This window comes from Antechinus flavipes, chromosome 5 (assembly GCF_016432865.1).
Source record: "Antechinus flavipes isolate AdamAnt ecotype Samford, QLD, Australia chromosome 5, AdamAnt_v2, whole genome shotgun sequence".
Classification (NCBI taxonomy): Eukaryota; Metazoa; Chordata; class Mammalia; order Dasyuromorphia; family Dasyuridae; genus Antechinus; species Antechinus flavipes.
This window is the reverse complement of record NC_067402.1, coordinates 159,865,015-159,886,508: the sequence shown is the minus strand read 5'-3', so window position 1 is coordinate 159,886,508 and position 21,494 is coordinate 159,865,015. Positions and strand designations below refer to the sequence as shown.

At 35.1% G+C, this 21,494-nt stretch overlaps 1 protein-coding gene across 1 annotated transcript in view; it reads right to left on the bottom strand.

The window, feature by feature from the left end:
• The window catches only part of GRM3 (glutamate metabotropic receptor 3), a 262,140-nt gene that overhangs the window by 71,136 nt on the left and 169,510 nt on the right, over positions 1 to 21,494 (bottom strand). The window contains exon 3 of the mRNA XM_052000358.1: positions 10,932 to 11,787. Coding sequence (XP_051856318.1) covers positions 10,932 to 11,787 — 856 coding nt within the window. The remainder of the gene's footprint in view (positions 1 to 10,931; positions 11,788 to 21,494) is intronic.

Below are 21,494 nucleotides of genomic sequence, written 5' to 3'. Positions count from 1 at the left end.
TCTTGATCTTAAGAGACTTATATTTATTAACTTCCAAATAAAATAATTAAGGGCCAGAGAAGCTAGGAGATACTTTTCTATAGGCAAAAGTAACAAGTAAGAAAATTGAAAATTAATAAGTAGATTTTTGCCTTGTTTTGTGTCATTGTTGTCATTTAAGTCATTTTTCATTGTGTCTGATTCTTTGTGACCCTTTTTGGAGTTTTCTTGGCAAAGATATGAGAGTGGCTTCTCTTTTCCATCTCCAACTCATTTTACAGATGAGAAAACTGAGGCAAACAGGGTTAAAGTGACTTGCTCAGGGTCACACAACTAGTCAGTGTCTGAAGATGAATTTGAACTCAAGAAGAGAATTCTTCCTGACTGCTGGCCTGCTATTCTGGCTGCCCCTTGTGCCATTACTTTTAAGGAACACATTTCTAAACATTCATAGAACAGCCATTACCATGACTTGAGCTTTGCTATTTTATAAGAAGTAGAGATTTTTATATTGCTCTTCTCTCTTAATGAGAATGAGAGGCAGAAAGCACTGTTCTAGGAGTCAGAAGACCTCTATTCTAGTACAGGCTTGGTGAGTTAACAGTTCCACATTGTGAGATCAGTCTGTAGGGGGAATGCAGGCACCTTGAGAACAGGGACTACGTTAATTTTGACTTAATGTCCCCATGCCCTAGTATACTATCTGATACCTAATAGTGGCTTAATAATCTTTGTTGAATCTATAAGGCTGTCTGCCATCTAGGGGAGGGGGTGGGGGGAGAGAAGGGAAAAGTTGGAAAGAAGTGAGTGCAAAGGACAATGTTGTAAAAAATTATCATGCATATGTTCAGTCAATAAAAAAAAGCTATAATTTAAAAAAATAATCTTTGTTGAATGGACTTGAAAATTCACACCTTTGGTTTCCATATTTATAAAATGTGAATGATAATACCTACCCTGACTACCTCGGAGGGCTATTGTACAGATCAGATGTGGCAATGAATGCATATTAGTATATAGGCCTGTGCAAATAAAAAGTGCTATTATTAATCAATTTAGGCTCTTGGCAAATGCTCATATAGGGTTTTGATGTTTATAAATTGCTAACTTGGGTATACTTTTCTGATGAGTAAACTCAAAAAGATAAGTAAATAACTGCATTTATATTCAATTCAACTAAAATTTGTTTAGCTAATTGCTAAGGATACAAAGCCTCAAATCCCCTACTCTTAAGGAGTTTACACTGCCAGTATGGGGAAACATATTTAGCATATACATAGGAAAATACATGGAACTTCCACACTGATGAAATCGCAGGTTTAGTCTAAAAAGATAGAAGGATTTTTTTTTTAATTGAGAAGGGAGTGAACCCTATTTGGGGGCTCAAGGAAGGCTAAACAGATAAGGAAGATAAGGAGGGAGTTTTTTTTGCAGGCAATATGGGAAGGAGGGCCTCAAGTGAATTCAGATTCTTCCACTCCATTATAAGAAAATGAAACTGAAGCTATAGTCTGGCCCTCAGGGAGCTATCTTTATTACTTCAGTTCCTGACTCAGTAGTTTAGCTTTCTAGACTTAAGCTTAGACGAAATCAACTAAAAGGCTGAGATCTACAATTTATTTGACCTTAGGCTTAATCTATCTCAGTCTTCTCATTTGTAAAATGAGGGGAATGGACTAAATCGTTTTTTGAAGTTCCTTCTTATTTTAGACCTATGCTGCTATAATTCTATTCCTTAAACTTTTTAACTATTACAGCTTTTGGTAAGTCCTTTTTAAAAAATTAATGATAAAAAAGTTGCCTGTATGAAACAAGTTTTTAGGTATTCTGCAAGGAATGGCCTCCAATACAGTAGCTTAAGTGTTGATTTTACTAAGAATGATTCACACTGAACAAAGTCTGTGCATTTGTGAGAAAATTATTTGAAATTTTTGGAATAGTACAAGGCACAGAATGAAGCTAACTGAACATTTTGATATAGGGACTGAATTTATGACCCATGAGAATGCAGACTCCTTGAGGGCAGGGATTATTTTTCTGGCCTTATCTATACATCATTAATGTTTAGGGAAGGGTTTGGAACATACTAAGTCCTTAATAAATCCATGATGATTGATTTTAATCATAGGACTCTCAATGAGAACTGAAAAAGCCCTCAGAAACTATATTTTTATAAATGAGGAAACAAAGGCCCACGTGAATGGACCACAATCCCATAGACAGTAAAATGCAGAGCAGGATCTGAACACCAAAATTCTGAATAGTCAATGCTTTTTCAGTTGTATCATGTGGAATCCCTGACTTCACAAAGGGAAAATTGAAACCCTAAACAACTATCATATATATATATATATATATGATAGTTGTGTATCTGTGTATATATGTATATATATGTGTGGGTATATACACAAATACATATATATATATGTATACACACATATATACATATATAGACAGATACACACACACATACACATACACATATTGGAAGATTGGAGGGTGGGAAGAGGTAAAGTCTTTCTTTCTATGTCTGTTTTTTTTTTTTTTGAAAGGTAATTGGAGTTAAATGACTTGCCCAGTGTCACATAGCTAGTAACTTTTAAGTGTCTGAAACCAGATTTGAACTCAGTTCCTCATGACTCCAGGGCTGGTGCTCTATCCACTGCAACATCTAGCCACCCCTAATTATTATATGTTTCAAATGATTTAGATAGGGATAATCCAGAATATTCTCCTCTTCAGAATAGGGTGAATTAATTCCAAAGGTTTTCCTAGAAGCAAAAGGAAGAAAGGACCTAATGTTATCAGTTTCTGCCTCCATAGTGCCATGGAAGGGATCCTAGATTTGGAGTCAAATTCCACCATTCAAATCTCAGTTATGGCTTGAATCTCAATCCTGCCTCTTGCTGTTTAGCTGATATGGGTTAAGTCATTTAACCTCTCTTGGACTCAGTTTATTCATTTGCAAAATGAAAGAGTATAATAGGTGGTTCTTCCAGTTCTGAATCTTTAATCTATGATTTTATCTCTATCGCCAATCCTAACATCTCTAGTTTCCAAAAATCTCATTCCATGCTCTGTCATCATAGAAATCTACACAGCTTCCTAGGCAGGGCCATATAAACCTGCTATTGGAAACATTTTATCTCTTAGTATAGAAAGAGAGTCTCTCTACCTTAAAATCTCTAGCAGAGGTTTCTCATGGGGTGTGGGAAGAGGGTCTATGAACTTAAAATTTTCTTATATTTAATTTTTATACTTATATATTTATATTACATGTTTTAATATTATTGTCTTAATTTGTAATCTTATGTACTCTATTTTACACATTTAAATCATTATTCTGAGAAGTCCACAGTCTTCACCAGACTACCAAAAGATTTATAACACAGAACAAAAAAATTAAGAACCTTTGATCTATAGGGATGGAGATGGCCTATTTCTATCAAATTTTCCCATTCAGGAAATTCTTTCCAACAGCTGATTTGAAAACTTGTTCTTTTTTAAACTTCGTTTTTCTAGTTCAAGTTAGGAGAAATGAGTAGTGCCATGTGGGAAAACAAATGTGCAGACTGGATCATAAACCGATGCTTTGGATGTTCAGGACCACATGGAAGAATGCCTGGTTTTAGGTTTCTATTCCAGTGTCAACAATGCATTGATTTTGATCCCTTTTCTACCTCACTGGAAATGTTTCCCTTGTCCTGTTTTAAGTTTCAACATAGAACCCATTGTTTCCAAATGAAACAAAAGAGTTGGGAGTTCAGCAATGAAACAATAATAATAATCAACAGCCACAGAATGAACCCCAAAGTGTGGGAAAATGAGACTAGAAGCAGGCAGCTGGTGTTCCATCCACTGTGTGACCTCGCAGCTGGAATCTTTTCTCCCAGTGCTAAGCCCCCACAAAACAGATGTGGAGCAGAGAGTAAACAAACAGGTTACATCATTTAGGGTGCTCATCTAAGGTCTGAAGCTTCTCATTATAAGCCCTAGGGAGCTGTCCAATGAAAAGGAAAAGGAAAAAGAAGAGAACATTTGTCTTTACATTTGGGGAGTTTTTGATCAGCAGAATTGGAAAGCTTTTCTGGGCATTTGTGGGAACTACAAAAAGTTCAAGAGGAGGAAACAAGATCAAGGGCTATTTGCTCTTTTAACAACTTCAAAGTTCATTCAGCTAAATATGCTCTTCCTATCTTGGCTTCCTTGCTGTGCCATGGGTAGCTGCATGCTTTTTAAGAGTGTAGGCATGCTGGATGGGGCCAGCTGAAATGTGGTCTATGGAGGAGTGCCATAACCCAGGGAAAAAAGAAAAAAGATGCTCTTGTTGGTCTGCCTGGACTCTATGGTTACAGAATGAACCAGGAAAGGACCTCTTAGAGGACTGGGATGGGAGGGATGTTGCTACGTGATCATAAGCAAATCACTGGCCCTGTCTGGGTCTGTTTTCTTCTTTGCTATAGAGAATGTCTTAGCTTTGTGTTTGTATCCCAGTCTCCCACTGTGACTTCTGATGTGATGCAGTGTCTTTATTTATTGAGTTTATTGAGTGTACAATGAGAGAGTTGGATTAGCTATCCTAAAAATTCATTTCAGCCCCAATGATCTGTGATTCCATCATTCAAGAATTTTCTTTTCCTTTTTGTTCCTAGTTGTTGAGAACAAAGAGTCATGAATGTAAATATATAAGGTGCCATAGTTTTCCACTCTAATGGTTTCTCTACTCTGTATCTGACAGTGGTACCAAGTATGTTTATATGAAGGAGATTTAAGGCTATTTTGTCTGCTTCAAAGAAGGTGTACCCAAACCCTTCTGAATTTAGAGGACTGAATCCAAGTCTCACAGATGATACTTATTACTTGTGTGAATTTGGGGAAGTCATTTTACAGTCTTAGGTCTCAATTTTCTCATCTGTGAAATGACATAGTTAAACTAGATCTTCTTTGAGGTCCCCTCTGGGTCTATATCTAGTATCTTACAAGTAAGTGGATAAAACACCAGGTTTGAAGTCAGAAAGACTTATCTTCAAACTACTTCAAACTATGTATCTTTGTCAAGACAACCCCACATAAAAGTAGAATTTCAAAGAAATGATTGAACAATAAAAGCAAAATTTTTCCTTTTGCATTTTGTAGAAGGAGTTAAAGTAGAGGGGCTTCTGAGGTAGACTGCTACTTAGTGAAGACAGAATTATCTGCCAATTGGGAAGACTTGGCTCAATCTCTCTGATCCTCTGCCTCACCATTCAGGTCAAATTTCCATTACTCCTATATATTGAGTAGTCAGGGCTGAACTTGTGAATATTATTTTGCTCTGCCATTGATCATGTGATCTTTAGCAGTTCTTTTTCATTTTCACAGCTTGGTTTTTTCCTCATCCAAAAAGCATCCCTATCTATCTGCTGTGCCTTTAAGCACTTTGAAATTTTCAATTTGAAGTGCACTGCAGATCATTCATTGTATTGCCCAGGACAAAGGAATCCTCACATATAGTATTTACAGCTGTGACATCTCAGTTTTCTATCTGTAAAATGGGGATGGTAAAATTAACATACACTATTTTTGATCTGTAAAATACAAGAATTGGATTGGTGACCTTTAAAATCTCTTCCATGTCTATGGTCTATGCTATAAGACAATTGGATGTTATAGTGGAGAGAGAATTGACATGAGGAAGACCTGAGTTCAAATCTAACCTCAGATTAGATCTAACAAGATCAGATTATGTGATCCTGGACAAGTCATTTAATTTCTGTTTATCTGAATTTCCTCCTCTATAAAATGAGGATATCACTGGGCAAGTCGTAATTTCTGTCTTCCTCTGATTCTTCTCCTATAAAATGGGTCTCTTCATAGCACAGACCTCCAGAATGGTGGTGAGGACAAATGAGCTAACATTTATAAAGGTCTTTGAAATTCAAAATTCTATAAAAAGCTAGCAATAATAATATTATGATTATAACAAACATTTACATATTATTTTAAAGTATATTGAGTCATTTGAGCTTACTAAAAGCCTAGGAAAATATGTACTATAAATATTATTTTTCTCATTTTAAAGATAAGAAATTAAGAGGGATGAGATTTGAACCTACTGCGTACATATCTCAAATTCTTTATCCCTCATATATCATTCTACTTCTCAATGTTATTCATTTAGTTCATTAATAACAAATATGTATCAAATATCCACTCTATGTAAATCTTTAAGCTAGGCATTGAAGAATTGGGTGGGTAGATAATATAAATTTAAGACAAGCCTACTTCCTGTCTTTATTGAGTTTTCTATTTGGGTAGATAAATAACTAACTCTAATAACCAGCACTGTATGATTGGATAATCAAAGATTCAAAAGCCAAATGTTTACTTATTTCCTAAAAATGAATATTTTGATGAAAATAAAGAATGGCACCAATACTACATCATTGGTCAAGTGTATTTACTCTAGTGTTTAATCATTTTAAAATTAAAAGCTTTGCCACCATATAATGAACCCTATGGATTTTTAAAAATAATTTATTAAAAGCCCTATAAATCAAAAGAAAATTTAAATCCATATTTAGTTTTGAACTCTTAAGACTATCACTTTATTATTGACATCTTTTGTTTTTATCACCTTCATTTCTAAATATATTTCTTTCCCTTTTCCTACTCAGAGATTCTAATAATAAGGAATATAAAAGGAAAATTAAAAATAAGAAAAGAAAGGTGCTACAGAACTAAATTTATGTCATTTGAGTTAGGCAGTATATTCAGTTTCTATCTACCTCTCCAGAGAAGGGAAAGAAGTACCTTTGCTTATCTCACCCTTGGGACCAAGGTCAGTGATTAAATTTTTTTTTCTTTTTCTTATGTCTCAAAGTCTGTATTGGATACTAAAATCATGAATGAGAAGATTTTATTTCCAAATTATGATAGTTGAAAATATCCAAATGAAGTTGGGAGAGGTGGAAAACCTGCTAGCATTATAAATCAAGATCACTGAAAATAATTAATTTGTGAGATTTTTGACCCATGGTTAGATCTTGTCCATTCTATTACTTGACATGAAAACCCTAAAAATATAGGCCTTCCAAAGGCATCAACTACCCAGAATGCAGTTATGATGATAAAAAGAAATTTATCTCAAATACAATGATAGTGCACTGAGAGAGGAAGTTTGAGGAATTAGGAATCTGGGAGATCTTGCTTTATGTTATGATACATTTTTGAACTTTGTTTTATGTAACTGATATATTCCTGAAAATGTATGCATAAATTACAAACTAAAGAATATTTTAAATGTAATTGGGAAGTTTTCTATTTATAGAAATTGTCTCATAAGGCAAAGGATCCTTTTTATGAAAGTTCTATTTGTTTTTGGAAATCTGTGTTTTCATACACAATTTCTACAATAACAATATTGTAAAGACATTTATCAAAGCCTAAGGAACTCTGATTGTGCAATGACCAGCAGTGATCCCAGAGGATTCATGATGAAATGCTACCCCATCATTGGGTAGAAAGATAATGGAGAGTGAGTGTTGATGAAGTTATAATTTGGGGAAAGAAATAGCGAAACATAAATTTATTTTGCTTGACCACATATTTATAAAAGGAAGTGTTTTTTTGTTTGTTTGTTTTTGGTTTTCCAAATTGGGGAGGGGATTAATGAAAGTGAAAGAAATATCTTTTGACTGAAAAAGTAAAACATAATAAATGGAAAAAAATTCTATAGCACAGTGCTCAGCACATAAGTACTTAATAAATATTTGTTTTGATCAATACACAAAAAACAAAAACAAAACCAACCAACCAAACAAACAAACAAAAAAAAAACAAGAGAAAACAACAAAATCTTGCTCTATCAAATGGATTGGCTATATCATTATGGAGAGGAGCTCTTTCTCAGGCCAAAAAAAGTCTCAAAGTTAACATGTGGAATTTATGACTAGAATGGATTTCCCCCTCAAATTATTTTAGCAAGCTTTTTCTGAGTGTCTACTATGTATGTGTCTAACCCAATATAGAGATTTTGTCTTCTGACCTCAGGTTGACTAGCACATTCTTGATATCTGAGAGTTTGATAGTTTTGTGCAGTTTCTATGTTGTTAAAAGGATAAAATGCATTTGTGTTAATGTAATTGCAAAACATTCCCCACCATCAAACAAACTGAAATTTCACAAAAATTCTGTCATATATCCTTTTTCTTACAGTCAATCAGCTCAAATTTTGTGTTCTCTTCTAATGCCCTTTCCTTTCTTCCATGTGTGCTTGGCCATTTTAAATCCTATTTTAAAAGATATTTATGTATTTAGCTATTTCCACATCATCTCTTTTGCCATTTATCACTGAGAAAATATTCCCACTAGCTATTTTAGAGCCACTTCTTTCCCTTTCTTTAACTTAAGCCCATTTCCTCAAGCTAACTCTCTGCAGAAAGTGAGAGTCGCTAGTAGAGTTTCACAAATGGAAAAGAACATAGCAAAGTAAGATTAAATCTCTGCAGTTAGCCTGGATTGTAGACCTGAAGTCCATAGCATCATCACAGAGGCTAATAGAACAAATTTGACTTTGTTGTCTAAATGGTATTACTTCTTGATTTGACTTTGCCAGTGGAGATGCAGTTAGTTGTGAACAGGAAAATGCTGGGTTTATGTGCAAAAAGTTAACTCACTTTAAAGAGCTCCAAAGAAGGAAGGGATGGGAAAAGGAAGGGAAAAAAATGGAAGGAATGAAAGAAAGGAGGAATGAGTTAGGAAGAATAGGCAAATGACCTCAAACTGAATGAAAAAATATATAAAGAAAAAAATCGTGTGTATTTTTAGAAACACAAATGAGTAGTACGTGAATAAGATACAGTATGCACATAAAAATATTTGTTTAGAGTAGAATAATCTAAGAACATCCAAGATACTCTATTTCCTTTTCTAAATTACAGACTGTTCTACTTTTTTGTGTCAGTGGGAATTAATTTGAAGCTATTTAATAACAGTAGTAATAATAGCCAGTATTTATATAGTGCCTTAAAATTTGCAAAAAGATTTACAAATATCTTCTAATTTGATCCTCACAATAACTTTAGGTAGGTGCTATTATTATCCTCATTTTTCAGATGAAGAAACTCAGGCCACAAGAGCTTAAATGACATGCTTAGCCTCATAAAGTTAATAAGAATCTGAGACCATATTGGAAATCAGGTCTTCCTGACTTCAGGTTTAGCACTCTATCACTGTATTACCTGGATATCTGTAATTATTAAATTACATATTCTTTTATTTTAAAAAAATTCTATTATGTTTTTATGATACACATAGTTAGATAACAGCACAATAAAAACAAGTAATATTTCAGAATTATTAGTGACAAATTATTTTCAGTGCTCTGTGTGTGTATGTATATGTGTACGCTTGGGGGTCATGAGCTATTATCATGGTGTAATAAAAAGAGAAATGCATCTGTATTTAGAGGACCTGAATCCAGATCCCACAAATGATACTACTTGTATGAATTTGGGGAACTAATTTAAGTTTCTTAGCTCTCAATTTCCTCATATGTGATATGAAATGGTAGAACTAGAGCTTCTTTAAGGTCCCCATCTGATCTATATTCAGGATTCTATAAGTAAGTTTAACTTGTGTGTTACAAAGTTGGATAGTAGCTCTTAGTTTCACTCTGGGTTTATAATTAACAAGTGATTAAGCCAATGCTGGATGGAAGATAGCACTGTTTGTTACTTTCTCTTTCTCAATGATCTGAGAGTATGACTTTGAGTGATAAGCATTTTATGCAAAATGTACAGGGTAATATGGTCCCGCAATGACATGGAGAATGATTTGCATTTTAGGAAAATGGTATTTGATGATTGAAATATTTTGACTTTTTGTGAATAGTAATCATAACTATCTTTTAAAAAACTTGGATTTGATTTTCAGTCTTCAAAGGAAGCACCTTTGACATGGATCCTGAAGTGGGATAGAGAGTCTCAAGTTGTGTTTTTTTTTTTTTTTGTCTTTTTGGGAATATGCTAAATATGCATTACCCTATTTAGAAATAACTTCCTAATAAGCAAATATCACATTGAGACTCTGCATGTAAGAACAACAATTTAATGACTTTGATCTGCCTTCATGTTTTGCTCATTTAGGATCACTACAAACAGAAACAAAGACTCATCTCAATATATTCTTTGAGCAATATCTAAAAACCTATTTATCTATATGGAAATATATGTAATATACAGAATAATAATGTCTGTAAAGCACCACAATCTGAGTCTCACTCTTTTTCTAATTAGTTCAGAGAAAAATGTGATTTCCCCTCCCCGCTCCCATCTATCCACTGTGGAAGTTATGATATTCTCAAGCTCAATTTTTCCTTAAAGGATTTCTGGATTTTCTACATCTACATTATTTATAGAGATATCTAGAGAAGTTAATAGGACTAAATGCTCCACATAATATCTTGAGGTCAGCATTCAAAAGGGGATCAAACTTAACATATCCCACATTTAAGAAACTACAAATTCTCCTACCATAAAGCTATGGGAAAAGCACTTGGGAATCTTTGGTTATTACCCAGCATACCCATCAAGCAATGAATAAGGACAACAGAGAACCATAACAATAGTTCTCTTTGGGCCATTTGTTAAAAAGCTTGAATTTATAATGGTACACTGTACCAAGAACTAACAAGGATTTGACATGCAAAAGTATTAATTATGCACCATTAGCTTAAAATAGGGGCTCTTAATATTTTTTTTTGTGTTTATGGACTACTTTAGCAGCCTTATGAAATCTATGGGTCCCTTCTCAGAATAAGGTTTTTTAAATGAACCAAATAAAATACATATGATTACAAAAGAAACCAATTTTGTAGGAATAGTTATAAAAAATAGTTCATGGACTTTAGAGCAAGAACCTCAGGCCTAGGGAGTTACATCAAAAAGGAGGAATTAGAGTTATATATTTACCTGTGAAATTTATTTTTAGCAAGTAATCTGTGTACAGCTTTTTTCCATCTAGAATCTTCATGGCTTCACAAAGCTTGGTGGTGTTTGGGCAGAGGGTCCTCTGCATCTTGTGTAGGGCATGGGCCATGGCATAAACAGCATTCACCACAAACATGATTTTGGATTCCTGCTCATAATTGCTGCTATCGATTGCTAGATGCTTGTCACAGACCCTCCGGTGTGTTCTTTTACCCTGTAGGCTGCACTGGAATTTCTGTTCCCAGAAGTCCCTAAACCAGGGGTTGCGGTGGTTGTTATAAGGGTTGAGGCTCTGGAAGTAACGATCAAACTCACGGATGGGATGTGAAGCTAGTTCTAAGGTGATGGCTCCATAGGCCACATGCTCATTGCCCTTCACAATGCTTTCCTGGGCACCCCACCCATCACTGGCGATCCACGTGAAGGAAGCATTGAAGCGGCTTGCAGCAGCAATCAGCTCTCGGGAGTCATCACTTCTCATAAAGAGAACAACCACTCGAGCATTGGGCTTTTGGAGCAGCTCCCGGATGACACTGTCATAGGACTTTCGGATGTTAGATCTGCCTACCTTTTCAGAGGTGGCAATGCAGATATTGCGAAGACGTGCCTCCTGTTCAAAGGCCTCAATCCCTGTCTCCCCATAGTCACCTTCAGAGGCCACAGTTGACACATAGGTCCAGTTGAAGAAACGCAAGATCTCAGCCATGGCCTTAGCCTGGTAGAAGTCTGGGGGCACGGTCCTGGCAAAGTAATCGTAACGTGACTTGTCACTTAGTTTGGCACTGGTGGATGCGTAGCTTATCTGAGGGATCTGGAAGAGCCTTAGGAGATTTGCCACCTGTTTTATATAAAATAATAATGATAATGAAAGTAAGAATAATAATGAAGAAAATACTCTCTCATACATTGATAACTTTAATCATAAATTTTGATGTTAGGGAACCTTATAGAACATCCAGACTAGCCCATTCATTTCATTAATTTTGCTAGCAAATAATTAAATAATCAATTTATTATGATTATGAATTTTTTTTGGAGAGACAGTCTGAGTCACTATGTCATGAACCATAGTACTGATAGGGGTCATCACAAAAACTTTGACCTGCCTCATTTCTTCCTTCCTTCCTTCCTTCCTTCCTTCCTTCCTTCCTTCCTTCCTTCCTTCCTTCCTTCCTTCCTTCCTTCCTTCCTTCCCTCCCTCCCTCCCTCCCTCCCTCCCTTCTTTCTTTCTTTCTTTCTTTCTTTCTTTCTTTCTTTCTTTCTTTCTTTCTTCTTTCTTTCTTTCTTTCTTTCTTTCTTTCTTTCTTTCTTTCTTCTTTCTTTCTTTCTTTCTTTCTTTCTTTCTTTCTTTCTCTGAGACAGTTGGGGTTAAGTGACTTGCCCTGGATCACATAGCTAGGAAGTGTTAAGTGTCTGAGGTCAGATTTGAATTCAAGTCCTCCTGACTTCAGGGCTAGTGCTCTATTCATTGTGCCACCTAGCTGTCCCCTTTATTTCTTTTTTTTTTTTTTTTTTTTTGAGAGCAATCTTTTCTCTTTGAATTTTGAGCTTCAAATTCTCTCTCCCTTCCACCCAGCCCCTATCCACTGAGAAGTCAAGCAAAATCATATCAATTATACTTATGAAATAATGCAAAAACATTTCTATATTAGTCATATCACAAAAAGCAAGAAAAATAAAGTGAGACAGTTATACTCCAATTTTCACTTAGAGTTGATCAGTTTTCTCTCTGGAGATGTATAATATTATTTTCATCATTGTCTTAGATTACTGTATTGATTAGATTAGCCAAATCTTTCACAGGTGATCATCATTATAATATTGCCAATACTGTGCACAATGATCTCCTAGTTCTTCTCACTTCATTTTGCATCAGTTCACATAAGTCTTTCCATGTTTTTTCCTCCTGAAAACACTCCTTTCATAGTTTTTATAGCACAATAATATTCTATCATAATCATATACTACTGCTTGTTCAGCTTTTTTCCAATTGATAAGCATTTCCTCAATTTCTAATTTTATACTACCACAAAAAATCCTGCTAAATATACTCTTTTTTTCCCCCCTGAGGCAATTGGGGTTAAGTGCCTTGCCCAGGATCACACAGCTAGGAAGTATTAAGTGTCTGAGGCCAGATTTGAACTCAGGTCCTCCTGACTTCAGGGATGGTGCCCTATCCACTGCACCATCTAGCTGCCCCGAAATATACTCTTGTACCTATACGTCCTTCTCCTTTTCTTTGATCTCTTTGTGGTATTGACCTAGTAGTGGTATTACTGAGTCAAAGGTTACAGAGAGTTTTATAGTCATTTAGGTAGGGTTCCAGATTGTTCTCTAAAATGACTGGACTAATTCATGACTTCATCAATAGTTTATTAGTGTACCTATTTTCCCTCAACCCTTTAGAATTTGTCATTTCTGATGGGTATCAGGTGGTACTTTAGAGTTATTTTTATTTGCACTTCTTTAATGAGTAATGATTTAGAACATTTTTTCATATGACTATAGAAAGCCTTGATTTCTTCTTCTGGAAGCTATCTATTGATATCCTTGGATATTTATCAATTAGGGAATGACTTATTCTAATACATTTTTCTTGTTCCTTACATATTTGAAAAAAAGGGCTTTCTCAGAGAATACTGCATTAGAAGTTTTTGATATTACTTCATTGGCTATGGTATCGTTTAATAAAATGTGTTTTCTAGGTTCAAAGGACAAAACAGCCAATAACTTTAATAATCTAGTGTTTGACAAACCCAAAGAACCCAGCTTTGGGGATAAGAACTTACTGTTTGACAAAAATTGCTGGGAAAATTGGAAATTAGTATGGCAGAAACTAGGCATTGAACCACACTTAACACTATACATCAAGATCAAAATGGGTTCATGACCTAGGCATAAAGAATGAGATTATAAATAAATTGGAAGAGCATAGGATAGTTTGCCTCTCAGACCTGTGGAAGAAGAAAGAATTTATGACCAAAGAAGACCTAGAGATCATTATTGATTACAAAATAGAAAGATTTGATTATGTCAAATCGAAAAGTTTTTGTACAAACAAAACTAATGCAGACAAGATTAGAAGGGAAGCAATAAACTGGGAAAACATTTTTACAGTCAAAGATTCTGATAAAGGCCTCATCTCTAAAATATATAGAGAATTGACTCTAATTTATAAGAAATCAAGCCATTCTCCAATTGATAAATGGTCAAAGGATATGAACAGACAATTCTCAAAGAAACTAAAACTATTTCTAGCCATATGAAAAGATGCTCCAAGTCATTATTAATCAGAGAAATGCAAATTAAGACAACTCTGAGATACCACTACACACCTGTCAGATTGGCTAGAATGACAGGGAAAGATAATGTGGAATGCTGGAGGAGGATGTGGGAAAACTAGGACACTGATATATTATTGGTAGAATTGTGAATATATCCAGCCATTCCGGAGAGCAATTTGGAACTATGCTCAAAAAGTTATCAAACTGTGCATACCCTTTGACCCAGCAGTGTTACTACTGGGCTTATATCCCAAAGGGATTTTAAAGACAGGAAAGGGGCCTGTTTGTACAAGAATGTTTGTGGCAGCCCTCTTTGTAGTGACCAGAAACTGGAAACTGAGTGGATGCTCATCAACTGGAGAATGGCTGAAGAAATTGTGGTATATGAATATTATGGAATAGTATTGTTCTGTAAGAAATGACCAGCAAGATGATTTCAGAAAGGCCTGGAGAGACTTACACAAACTGATGCTGAGTGAAATGAGCAGGACCAGAAGATCATTATATACTTCAACAACAATATTATATGATGATCAATTCTGATGGACCTGGCCATCTTCAGCAATGAAATGAACCAAATCAGCTCCAATAGAGCAGTAATGAACTGAACCAGCTACACCTAGGGAAAGAACTCTGGGAGATGACTATGAACCACTACATAGAATTCCCATTCCCTCTATTTTTGTTTGCCTGCATTTTTGATTTCCTTCACAGGCTAATTGTACACTATTTCAGACTCCCGACTCTTCTTATACAGCAAATTAACTGTTAGGACATGTATACATACATTGTATTTAATGTATACTTTAACATATTTAACATGTATTGGGCAACCTGCCATTTGGTGGGGGTGGGAGGAAGGAGGGAAAAAGTTGGAACAAAAGAATTTGCAACTGTCAATGCTGAAAAATTACCAGTGCATATACCTTGTAAATAAAAAGCTATAATTAAAAAAAATAAAATGTATTTTTCTCTGATTAGGTATATTTTTGCTTTTTGTTTGTCTGAGATTATGATTATCACCCTTCCTTTTTAATTTTTTTTTACTTTAGCTGAAGCATAATAAAATCTGCGTTAGCCCTTTATTTTAACTCTGTGTATATCTCTGTTTCAACTGTGTTTTTTATAAACAACATATAACTGAATTTTTGTTTCTATTCTGTTATCCACTTTTATTTTATGAGTTAGTTCATTTCATTTACATTCACAATTATGTTTTCCTCCATCCTATTTTGTTCTGTTTATTCTTCTCTCTCTTCCTCTTTAAACTGTTCTTCACATATCAATTTTGCTACTGACTATTACTTCTCTCAATCTTCCTCTCTTTTATCACCTCCTCCACTTCTGTATATTTCATTCCCTTTCATTGACTGTATGCACGTGTGCATTTTTCCTTCTCTCTTTGAACCAATTCCAGGGAGAGTGAGGTTAAAGTGTTGCTTGCCACCCACCAACTTTCTCCTCCCTACACTGTAAAAGCTCTTCTTTATATGCCTTCTATGTAAGAAAAATTTCCCATTCTACCTCTACCTTTACCCCTTTCCCAGTGCATGTCTCTCTATCTGTGTGTCTGTCTGTGTCTGTGTCTATCTCTCTCTCTGTGATTATCACAACATGATTTACTCTCATTCTCTAGTGACAATAAACTTAAGAGTTGCAAATATCATCTTCCCATATAGGAAAGTAAACTGTTTACTGAGAGGCAGCTGGAGTTGTAACTTGTCCAAGGTTATATAGTTAATAAGTGTTAAGTATCTGAGGCTGGATTTAAACACAGTCCTCCTGACTCTAGGACTGGTGCTCTAGCCACAATGCCATCTAACTGCCCCAGAAATATAAACAGTTTGAATGTCTCATGATTTTTCATGATATCTCTTACATGTGTATCTTTTTATGGTTCTCTTGAATCTTGTGTTTGAATGTCTATTTTTCTATTTACCTCTTTCATCAGGAATACTTGAAATTTATCTTTTTTATTAAATATTTTCTGTTCCTGAAATATTATACTCAGTTTTATTGGGTATATTATTCTTATAGCTTGGGTATGTCCTAGCTTCTTTGACTTCCAAAATCTTACATTCCAACCCCTCTGTTTCTTAGACATGGAAACTGCTAGATTTTGTGTGATCCTGGCTATGGCTCCACAATATGTGAATTATTTCTTTCCGGTTGTTTGCGATATTTTCTCCTTGACCTGGAAGCTCTTAAATTTGGCTTGGGGATTTCTTTCAGTAATTGATCACTAGATCCTTTCAATTTTTACTTTACCCCCTAGATCTAAGATGTCAGGGCAATTTACCTAGATAATTTCTTGAAATATGATATTGAGGCTTACTTTTTGATCATGGCTTAATAATAATAATAATAATTATTAATAAAAATTTTAAAATTATCTCTTCACAATCTATTGTCCTGATAAAATAATTTCATGTTTTCTTTCTTTTTGCTTGGACTTGTTTTGTTTCTTGATGTTTCATGAAGTTATTAGATTTTAGTTGTCAAATTCTAATTTTTAAGGAATTATTTTCTTTAGTGAACTTTTGTACCCGTTATTTCCACTTGACTAATTTTGCTTTTTAAGGACTTACTTTCTTTAATGAATTTTTGTGCCTCTTTTCTATTTGGCCTCTTTTTTTTAAGTAACTTTTTATTGATAGAACTCATGCCAGGGTAATTTTTTACAGCATTATCCCTTGCATTCACTTCTGTTCTGATTTTTCCCCTCCCTTCCTCCACCCCCTCCCCCAGATGGTAAGGAATCCTTTGCATGTTGAATAGGTTACAATAAAACCTGGATACAATATATGTGTGCAGAACCGAACAGTTTTCTTGTTGCACAGGGAGAATTGAATTCAGAAGGTATAAATAATCCGGTAAGAAAAACAAAAATGCAAGCAGTTTATATTCATTTCCCAGTGTTCTTTCTTTGGGTGTAGCTGCTTCTGCCCATCTTTGATCAATTGAAACTGAGTTAGGTCTCTTTATCAAAGAGATCCACTTCCATCAGAATACATCCTCAAACAGTATCATTGTTGAGGTATATAATGATCTCCTGGTTCTGCTCATTTCACTTAGCATCAGTTCATGTAAGTCTCACCAGTCCTCTCTGTATTCATCCTGCTGGTCATTCCTTACAGAACAATAATATTCCATAACATTCATATACCACAGTTTACTCAACCATTCTCCAATTGATGGGCATCCATTCATTTTCCAGCTTCTAGCTACTACAAACAGGGCTGCCACAAACATTTTGGCACATACAGGTCCCTTTCCTTTCTTTAGTATCTCTTTGGGGTATAAGCCCAGTAGAAACACTGCTGGATCAAAGGGTGTGCACAGTTTGATAACTTTTTGAGCATAGTTCCAAATTGCTCTCCAGAATGGCAGGATGTATTCACAATTCCACCAACAATGTATCAGTGTCCCTGTTTTCCCACATCCCCTCCAACATTCCACATTATCTTTCCCTGTTACTCTAGCCAATCTGACAGGTGTGTAGTGGTATCTCAGAGTTGTCTTAATTTGCATTTCTCTGATTAATAATGATTTGGAGCATATTTTCATATGTCTATAAATAGTTTCAATTTCTTCATCTGAGAATTGTCTGTTCATATCCTTTGACCATTTATCAATTGGAGAATGGCTTGATTTCTTATAAATTAGAGTCAATTCTCTATATATTTTGGAAATGAGGCCTTTATCAGAACCTTTGATTATAAAAATGTTTTCCCAGTTTATTGTTTCCCTTCTAATCTTGTCTGCATTTGTTTTGTTTGTACAAAAACTTTTCAATTTGATATAATCAAAATTTTCTATTTTGTGGTCAATAGTGATCTCTAGTTCTTCTTTGGTCATAAATTCCTCCCTCTTCCACAGGTCTGAGAGGTAAACTATCCTATGCTCTTCCAATTTATTTATAATCTCATTCTTTATGCCTAGGTCATGAACCCATTTTGACCTTATCTTGGTGTACGGTGTTAAGTGTGGGTCAATGTATTTGGCCTCTTTTTAATGAGTTCTTTTCTTGAGTAAAATTTTGTGTCTTTTTACCATTAGGTCAATTATGCTTTTTAAGGTATTATTTTCTTCAGTATTTTTTGTACTTCTTTTCCAAGCTGTTAATTTTCTTTTTAAGAAAAAGTAATATTTTTTCCAATTACTTCTAAAACAATTTTTAACATTTGTTTTTAAAATTTTTACATTCAAAATTCTTTCTTTCCCCTTTCTCTTCATTGAGAGAGTAGGCAATTTGATATAGATTATACATATACAGTTATGAAAAACATAATTCCATACTAGTCATGCTGTAAAAGAAAAGACAAACAAAAAGTGAAAAAAGTATACAATATTGTGTTTTGATTTAAATTCAGACTTTATCAATTCTTTCTCTAAAGGTGGATAACATCTTTCCTCATAAGTCTTTCACATTTGTCTTGAATTTTTTCCATTGCTGAGAATATCCAAGCCATTCATAGTGGATCAATATATAATATATTGCTACTGTGACTCTGAACTATTAAGTTGGGCTCTGCTCCCTTGTAGTAGAGGAACTGTCCCAAGCTTCAGGCATTTTTGGGCTGCTGTTTTCAGAGCTTATTTTGGGGATATACAAGTTTTTGGTATTTCCAAGATAGTGTGATGGGGAGAGATGTGGTCACTGCTTTCCTGGTGTGTGTTCTGTTTTTTGATCAGGAAGAATGCTTGATCCCTGCCACCACATATACTAGTGCTCTTCTCTGGCTTGGAACTGTGACCCATTCCCTTGCTCTTTTATGTCCTGGAATTGTGACCCAGAAGAGCAATATTAGTAACAGAGTTACTAATCAGTGCCAGCAAAGGTTCATCTGTGATCTCTTTCTAACCAGTTGACTGACCCCCTTATTATTTCTGGGCTGAGACCTCTTAAAGCTGTTGCTGATATTGTCACTTATTACCTTTACTTCCAAGGCCTATTATTGTGGCCCATGAATTCTGGGCTAGGCATTATCCCTGGTGTCATAGACCTCTCTTGCCCATCTAAGTTATTTTAGACTGAAAAGGTCTTAGTACAATTTTTTGTTAGCCTTAATGCTCCAAAGTTTGATTTGAGGCATTATTTTAAAGTTGTTTAGAGGTGTTCACCTGAGTTGCTGCCTGTACTCAACCTTCTTCATTTCTGTCCTGGGCTGGTTCATCCCTTTGAAGGGACCTCATGTTCCCATTTTCCCTTAGGTGCACTATAATGAGATTGAACATGTATGGACCTTGGATAAGCTTATCTGACTGCAGTGTAGAATTCCTTAGCTGAAGTGATTCCCAGCTCCAGTCTTCCTACTAGCAAGGATTACAGCAGGTCTATGCCCCCTCAATGTCATTGAGATGATGAGATGTTAAGTTACTTGCTCATGATCACTGAGGTAGTAAATGGTATAGTTAGGATTTGAAGCCAAGTTCTCTGACTCTGAAGCTAGTATTCTTCCCATTATTATAGTTCACCAAACATTTTCCTCATTTCAAAGTTGAGCCATTGATAGTTCACATATTAATATTGTTATTAAATGAGATAATATCTGTAATGTACTTTGCATACTTTAAAATAATGCATAATGTTAGTTAACATTAAAATTCTTATTTTACATATGAGGAAACAAAGCCTGTAAGTAGATAAGTGACTACGGTCACAATACTAGAAAGCATCAGAATCAAATTCTCTAAAATTTCTTCCAACTCCAATCATGTATAAATCTGTGGCTCAAGGGCCACTGTTCTGATTTTTCTTTCTATTGTCATATTACATCTTATGTAGAAGTGTATATAAGAGCAAGTAAATAACATCCAGAGTATGGGTTTGGAAGAATAGATCTTGGTCTACTTCTGAAATTTTGGCTAAGATTTGGTGAAGTTTTTAAAATTTTATATTTTGGGGGGCTTGGGGATATTTTAAAACTGTCATTGACCATCTTGACAGCATAAGCCGTGGTACTGGGTGGTTTTTTAAATTTTGGGGGAGGGATGCTTCCTTCTAGACCGTCCATATAAGGGATTCTTAGGGAATTAGCCAAAATTTAAGACCACTTGGCTGCAGTGAATAGGGAGAGTCTCAGGGAAGTCAGTTTCTCACTTCCTCCTCCTTTTGCTAAATAAGGAACCCTCTTAAAAAGTTTTATTTTAGAATGGTAAGCCACATGGACATCTGATATCTAGGTTAGTCAAAAACCAACTGGAATTCTCTTTGTCCCTTGAAAAAACCTTAGCCTCAAACTTTTCTTAAAGTCCTGAAAAGCTTGTCTAATATTTTTTCCCTGTGTTCTTACTTTCCTGCTTTTTTAATGGAAAAGGAAGCCTACAAATGCTATTTGTATGGCATTTCTGATTAAGGACAGAACAAGGAGGTATTGAAAACCTCACGAGAAAAGAAATCATTCACGAATAGCCTTCTTTAAAAAGTGTTTTAAGCCAATTTGAATCAAACTTTCAGACTTGGAATTTACTCATCTCTGTGGAATTTTAAGATAGAACACATATAATAGGAGAAAAGCAAGACTCAAATAGCATTTTATATGCTTATGATGAAATAGTTCTATAAATGTATACAAGATTATAAACAGGCACAAAAGTGATGTGCAGATAATTCACCTATTGGACTCTGGCTAACTCAAGTTGTAAATCCTTTGTACATTTTCAGTTTTAGAGAAATTATATAAAGCACAAAGTTAACTTTAATCAGAAACTACATTGGCTATTTCTGGACTCTGAGCACTTTGAAATTTTTTTTCTGGAAATTGCCAGCTCTAGGTTTGCATTTGCGATGTAGGAGGCACAGTTTGAAACAGGCAGCTGTTAGTGAGAGCATAAGTAACATCAAACAGCTGACATCTGACTCCTGATTAATCATCATCTGATCTGGCAAAAGAAAGCAGCAACTAAGCCCAAACTCAGCATGTGCTAGGAGATCTGTCCTGCTGCTAAAACCAACACTCACAAGAGCCCTAAGCCTCTATAAACATGGTCTATATCTTTTACATGTACTGGTACCTGTCAGTTAAACACAAATGGAACAGCTGGACGTCTGCCATTTGCTATAAGGTAAATGCAGAGCTCCACTTCTTTCTCAGAGCTTGGACAGATTACACAGCCTCCTTACGGAGGTAATGCATTCATGAAGGCTCATGGGAGCAGGGAGGGCAGGAGCTTTTGTACTCCTGATCTCTTGCCTTTTTTTTTTAGATTAGTGAAACTCCAGAAATAGTTAGTTACAGGATCATTTCAACTACCAAGG